At 45.4% G+C, this 7,385-nt stretch overlaps 1 protein-coding gene across 1 annotated transcript in view; it reads right to left on the bottom strand.

The window, feature by feature from the left end:
• The window catches only part of SQLE (squalene epoxidase), a 20,393-nt gene that overhangs the window by 9,482 nt on the left and 3,526 nt on the right, over nt 1–7,385 (bottom strand). Inside the window, exons 2-5 of the mRNA XM_021713026.1 lie at nt 4,356–4,536; nt 2,543–2,639; nt 1,400–1,513; nt 1,143–1,314 (exon numbers count right to left, since the gene is read on the bottom strand). Of these exons, the coding sequence (XP_021568701.1) occupies nt 1,143–1,314; nt 1,400–1,513; nt 2,543–2,639; nt 4,356–4,495 (523 nt within the window). The 5' untranslated portion in view covers nt 4,496–4,536. The remainder of the gene's footprint in view (nt 1–1,142; nt 1,315–1,399; nt 1,514–2,542; nt 2,640–4,355; nt 4,537–7,385) is intronic.

A 7,385-nucleotide genomic window follows, 5' to 3' on the forward strand; every position in this document is an offset into this window, starting at 1 on the left:
AAAAAAAAAAAAAAAATGAGCTACCATTCGGTTTCAGCGTCATCTGGGAGCAGACGTTCAGAACGCCTGTGGAAACTTTCCAGCACACAAGGCGCAGCACCTTGGTAGCCCAACTAGGAATAAGAGACAGCTCCAGCGGCTTCTCACTGTGACTGCAGGGCAGTCTGCTCCAACTAACCTCCAGATTGAAAAAACACCAAATGTACAGTTTTAAAAATGCTAAAGAAATCAGAGAACAGACAATTCTTTTCCTAAACACGTATAACTAATTTTCCCATCTGAAAGCTTCAAAAGTGGCTTAATTGAATGCAAATGTACGAAAATGTTTCCATATGCATATGCTGAAAATGTCATTAAAATCTAAACTTGCTCACTTCATGTCTGTTAATAACTTGTTAGCTATTAAACAGAATAGTCTCACTTAGTTTAAAAACAGACTTGAAAACATCAAAAAAACCTTGAAAACACCCAAGAAAGATAAAAACTGCCAAGGATGGTGTCCTAGTACTGTAATCATGTCATAATTGACAAGCAGGGGTTCCTCTGACTTAATTTTTTTCATGTTCTGAGGACAGGAACCTTGGAGCAGGCATGTGTGAGCCACACAGACCTGGCATTAACCTTGGCTCTGCCGGCACTCAGTCCTTCCTCAGAGAAGCTAAAGAATCTCTCTGAACCCTTGTTCTCTCATTTGTCAAATGGGAACAATGACAATGCTACCTCACAGGGCTGGTGTGTAGATGAAATGACGTTGCTAAACACTTGACAGCAAACATTCAATACATGATAGCTACCATTACTACACATACCAAGCACAGAGACAGTTAAATATTAAGAGGCATTTCAAGAATCCAGAGTCCTTGAATTACTGTCTGGACTACCTTAAAAATACTAATTATTACTAAGTACTCTGAGAGCTGTGCGTTAATTGCTAACATCCCCTCGACAGCCGGAAGCCCTCCTGCCTGGACCCTGTCTTGGCTCTGCCCCTCTCCAGGCCACCTGGCTGGCGGCACGCTGCACCTGCCACTTCATCCCCGGCCTGCTTGGACCCAGCCTCCAGGAGAACTGAAGGCGAGAGCTTCTCATGAGATCTGCTCTCAGACTGCAGATCACAGTGGGAGCAGAATGCTACTTCTTACCAGGTATCTGTGGGTAAATTTTTTCAGCTATGTATTCTCTCAAATTCCTTGGCATCTCTCCTCGAACATCAACAAGGACTCGTGTTTCGCTGGATGAAATCTGGTAGATGAGAACTGGACTCGGATTTGCTAAAATAAGTTCAGCATGATTTGCTTTAAACTGTGGCGCGTTCTAAAAAAGTAAAGTAGAATATGTTAATAATGTCCAGATTTCAAGTTGCTTTTATTTTTCTGTAATTTCAAAACACCTACGGTACCGTCATAAGAAAGCCAATAAAATGAGATGAAATAGACACTTTATTGGAGATCAGGCTCTTCCTGAACTTGGAGAAAAGTCCGTCTGCAACGACAGTCAACGGGGCACGGAGCTCCTGTAACAGAGAGAGAACACCCAGGTCAGTGGTCAGAAACACATGGAGAGGCCATGCTTTAAGAACGTGTGTGAACAGATTTAAATCTCTCGCCAGATAATAGTATGGAAGGTCATGGAAGGTGACGCCATTGAATCACCTGCCGTGTGGTCATGTGGGCTAAGACACGGCGTGGTCGACCTTCCGAGATGCTCCTTGGAGCCGAGGGTCACCCCTTCCGGCTCCCCCATCCAGGTGATCTGGGGTCACTAGGCTCCGCCTTGATGGACAATACAGAAACAACCACGAGGCAAGCACGGGTGACAGATGACCCATCACCTCACAAATCCCAAGGATGAGCCCGATCTTTTTACTCTACAGTCTTCTAACTGCACACAGTGTTTCTAATCAGTGGCCAGAGCCTGGAAGAACGTCTGTACAGCTGTCTCTGTGTACTTATATCGCCACACTAAGCGCAGAGAACACCTTGTGATCACCCTCACTGGAGCGCAGTTTCTAGGAGGCGGTGGCCCTACGAGGCGGCCCAGAGCGGTGTGTGTTTTACGGCAGAGAGGTGAGCGTGAGCAAGACTGGGTCCTCCTCAAGAAGATCCCCGACTTCTGCCCCTCTGCCCCGGACGGCGGCCAGCTGGGGCCCGAGCGCCCCGTTCGCATCGGGTCCTGCCCCTTGCCTTCCGGGTCGCCCTGCGCCTCTGCCAACGTGGACGCTCGCCGCAGCTTTGAAGGCTGCTCACATGAGCCGCCGTGTTCCAAGGCGCTCTGAAGGGCACGGTGTGGCGGGTGGAAGCCCCTCCCACCCCCAGGGCTTGGGGAGGACGCGGTCCCTTTGCTGCCCCCTAACTGCGTGGGGGGAAACCCAGGCATTCTTGAGCACCGCGTGATACTCCAAGAAAGTGCTCAGGGATCACTCGGATTCCAGGCCTCCAGGTAAGCACAATGCAGACATCCTAAAATCTGAACAAACCAAAACCCCCAGCATTCTGGCTAAGGGAGGAAGGAAGAGCCTCTTGGGCGACTTGGCAACCCTCACCTTGATGTCCCCAGTCACTCTGTCCTTGTACTGAACACCCATTACGACGTCGTCTTCCTCGACCAACTGCAGCACAGTGCCTTCGATAAACTTCGTACTGGAGAATACAGACACAGAAATGAATTCCCAAAGTAGTTCGCTAGGGCAATTTAACTCACCATAAATCCCTTATTCCTTCTCTCCAGTTTATTTGCCCACATACACTGGACATACATGTGCACAGAAAAAGCACGAAGCGAGGCACCGTGGTTCACGCCTGTAATCCCATACTTTGGGAGGCCAGGATGGAAGGACCACTTGAGCCTAGGAGTTCAAGATCAGCCCAGGCAACATAGCAAGACCTTGCCACTACAAAAAAATCAAAAAATGAGCTGGAGGTGGTGGCGCACACCTGAAGTCCCAGCTACTCGGGAAGCTGAGGTAGAAGAATCACCTGAGCCTAGGAGGTCGAGGTTGCAGTAAGCTATGATTGTGTCACTGCACTCTAGACCGTGTGACAGAGTGAAACCTTGATTAAGAAAAAGGTCTGGAATGACAAAAAGCAGAAATGAACACCTAATGTAAAGATTTAAAAGTATTTTAGACTGTGTGCCGTAGCTCAAATCCCAGCACTTTGGGAGGCTGAGGCGGGAGGATCACTTGAGGCCAGGAGCTCAGGACTAGCCCAGGCAACACAATGAGGCCCTGTCTGTACAAAAAAACGTAAAAAACAGCCATGCATGGTGGCATGTGCCTGCAGTCCTAGCTACGGAGGCTGAGGTGGAAAGATCGCTTGAGCCCAGGAGTTTGAAGTTACAGTGGGCTGTGTTCACACCACAGCACTCCAGCCTGGGAGACAGAGCAAGAACTCGTCTCTAACATAGTAATAATAATAAAATAAAAAGTATCTTTTAAAGTAACATTAGATGGGGGGCACACAACATCACTAAGGACACCTGATCCTAAACCAGGGGACGTGTGGACCAGCTGGAGGCCCAACCTTCACTTGCGCAAAACCACTCAGTTACCTAATCCTGACCTGTACCTCAAACCTTTAAAATAAAGGGGGAAATTGAGATTGTCATCTTAATTCATTAAAAAATAAAATACAGAGAGAAACTTTATATACCCTCACACATTCATACACAAAGGGGGAAAAAGAATTGGAGTTTATCCACCAAATTATTAGTGGTTATTTTTATAAACTTCTTTGCATTTGGTGGGCCTCTCCCATTTTTAAACAATGAAGATGCTTTTCTTCCATGGATATCAAATCCTTCGAGGCCTAAGGATAAGTCCACTTACTTCTTCTCTTGCTTTGGCAACACTTAAGTCTGCGTCAATCACAAGTTTACAGCTTCCTCAATTTCGATGTTTAAAAGCTATGGGCAAATATAAGTTACTAATCAAGAGAAGAAGTCAGTCCTGTGAGACCAGGTCCTCGGTGAGAATGAAACAGGGATTGCTCCTTGCAGTCCTCTGTCCTAACCTTTCATAGAAGATAGCGTAACCACAAACCCTAACTCCGAAATGGGTACGCATGGATTAATGCCTTTATTACAACAAAGTATTCCTCTAAAGGTCAATCACATGAAGATCACAGAATTTTTAGTCAGAGGAGAATTCTCCATGTGATACCTTTTAATAGAGGTACTGAATCTAATACTCTTCTAACCCAAGGTTTATCTTAGTACACCTGTGTTGCAGACTATGCCCAAAACATTCACAAAAATGTATAAGATCTTTTTTTGAATGTATAAAATATTATTTGTACAAAGGCCAAGTTCAAATGTGCTGACTCTTCACAATGATATGTCTGCAGCTGTGGTCTTACTTGGGCTCTGCCATGGCTGCCTTCCGGAGATTCATGACAAATCTTCCATGATGGAAAGCGCGTCCACTTCGCACCTGGTTGTTGTCTGACAGAGGGAAAGGAATCTGAACCTCCGACTTGCTTTCCTGGTCATGAACCATGTAGCCATTTACAATCTGGGCGTCAAGGCCTTCCACTGTATCTGCAAAACAAGTCAGTTTAAAACAATGTTGTGACTAGGCCCAGAGTTTTACTAGGAACCAAGAAACACACAGAGACATGGGAAATGGGCCTCTGCCTGCATACAGCTTTGATGCCACTGGGAGACCTGGACAATTAACACAACTATTTCAGAAACCTTGATGCTTCTGGAGAACAGTAAGAGTCTCTGCAAATCTGTAACATCATTTAGAAACAAGGCCTCACTGTTTCAGGTCTGTAACTGCTTCGCTTCAGAAAGACAGCAAGAAAACGCAGCATGACATGGAAATCAACCCTGGTCCTCTCCTGAGTAAGCCATTCTGTCCATAAAGACACAGACACACATTCAGTCCTTCTAACACTTTTTCAATGTGTGGATGTGTAGATCTGTTACCAAAAAAGCAATGAAAATGACCAAAAAAAATCAGTATGGAAATTCCAGGAAAAAGACCCAATTTATACATAAAGGCTGAACATGACAAAGTAGATTTTCCAAACAAAATAAAAATGGTAGAATTATTTCCTAAATGGTAATGGTTATATACCATCCATCAAAACAGATTCAGAAAAACTGCAGAGTAATTTTTGGTAAATTAAATAATTTAAACATCTATGAAAATCGCTGGTGGGAGTATGAAAAAATTGATAAATTCATGTATAACTGGTGATGCTACAAACTAATATTATATTTTAGAAAGTAATTATAACAATAATTAAGAACCATGAAGTTAGCATCCTTTGATGTACTAATCTTGGAAGTTCTCTGAGAAATTCATCCTAAATAAATACTATTTAATAATCTTTAAAGTTACGTGCAAGAACGGGTTCACTAAAGTGTGAGCTACATTAAAAAAAAAAAACCTGAAAATAACCTAAACATTAATCCAAGTTTGAAAAGTAAAGTACAACTGCAGAATACTGTGCATAGGCTTAAAATGATAATAATAAAGAATGGTGAACTCAAAGTATGGAAGCATGCTTGTGAAATGAAAAAGAGACGTTAGTATATATATTAAAATAGTGGCACAAAATATGTCTAACTCTGCTACCGCCTGAATGTCTGTATCTCATCCCTCCCCCTTTGCCATTCATATGCTCAAACCCTAATGCCCAACACGAGGGTCTCTGGAGACTTGGCCTTCGGGAGGTGACTGGGTCAAGAGTGAAACCCTCGCCACAGGATCCGTGCCCTCCGCAGGGACAGGAGAGCTCGCTGCCATTCTCTCCTCCCCCACCTTGCTCTCATCCCACCATGTGGGCTCTGAATTCACATTCCTTGAAACTTCTGCCCCACCATCAACTCTCTTGATGAGACCAAATGAGACTCTGGACACGCACTGTCTTTGGCGGCAAGAAGAGGGAGCCCTCAACCTCAAGGAAAAACACGCTTCCCGATCACTGGGTATTTCCCCGCTGTGAGGCCCGGGACATAACGGAGCGATCACAGCACATGATGACGCTGCATGCTTGTGATGTTGACCACAGTCACCACAGCACATAGAGAGCCCTGGGACTCCCTCCTCCCCGGTGAAAACCGTGGCATCATTTTCTGTGCAAAGGCAAGCTAAAACGCGTTTTTGTTCCTCCAGGTCAGTCAGCCAAAGTTTTAGCTCAAAGTCTGGAGAAGGAAGGTCACGCCACAATTTGTGGAAGCCAACAGGTAACTGTCTCTTCCACCATGACGACACACCCGCCCACACCACACTGAGTGCCAGCCATTTCTGACCCAAAGCAGTATACCCCTGTGCCCCAACCTCCCTATTCACCCGATCTCACCCCAAGTGACTTTTTTTTGGTTTCCCTGGATGACAAAAGTTTGTACCGCAAACCCTAATCCCCAGCATGGGAAACCTTTTGCTGACGCAGAAGAGGTGAAACAAAAAGCGGAAGCAGCACTAAAAGGCCTCAAACTGGATGAGCTCAAAAACCATTCTGGGCAGTGGAAAAAGCATCTCAACAGGTGTGTTGCATCAGAGCGTGCTTTGAAGGTGACTGCAGTTTAAACATGTAAGAAAAAATGTAACAATCATGGAAGTTCCCTGAGGAATTCATCCTGAGTAAATACTATTTAATAATCTTTAAAGGTACACGCAAGAATGGGTTCCCTAGAGTGTTGCTACATTAAAAAAAACAACCTGAAAATAACCTAAAGCACAACTGCAGAATACCCTGCACAGGCTTAAAATGGTAACGATAAAGAGCGGTTGACTCCAAGTATGGAAGTATGTTTGTGAAATGGCAATATTTTATAAATAAATGCTGGAGTTTTGGGGGACCCATATATATACATATACAAGCATATTATAGTGTTAATTATCCATCTACATACATGTATACACATACACATATATACAAGGACAATTAACAATATAGTGGATATTTTAAAAGTCCTCTTGCTAGTGGTAGCAATGTACACATATGGGGCATTAGTAATGCCTTATTTACAAAGGGGCTCCACTAGCAATAGTGATACACGCCTGTACACACTGACTAAAATACCTTGGAGGCGCCCCTCACTCACTCAGACGACCTGCATATAATAAAGCCTCCACCGAGGTCTGCAGCCACAACCCAGGGATGTCCCAAGGCTGGAGCCCACTAGGTGCCTCTGTGCCCAGTCGGGAGCATTTGTGGTGCAGATGAGGCAGCAAGATCTTGGCTCAAGTTGTCCTCCGCCTCGCTGGAGGAACCCAGAGGCCTGAGCCGAAAGTGCCCTTCCCTGCAAGGCCTCCCACCGGCCGGCCGCAGTCCTCTGTGCTACCTCCTCACTGGCCGCTCCCTCCCAGCCCCTCACCTGGCCCCTACTCAGCTGCCTGGCCCCTACTCAGCTCACCCATCTCCACACCCACC

This window comes from Carlito syrichta, unplaced genomic scaffold, assembly GCF_000164805.1.
Source record: "Carlito syrichta isolate Samal-C Ts95f unplaced genomic scaffold, Tarsius_syrichta-2.0.1 Scaffold303991, whole genome shotgun sequence".
Lineage (NCBI taxonomy): Eukaryota > Metazoa > Chordata > Mammalia > Primates > Tarsiidae > Carlito > Carlito syrichta.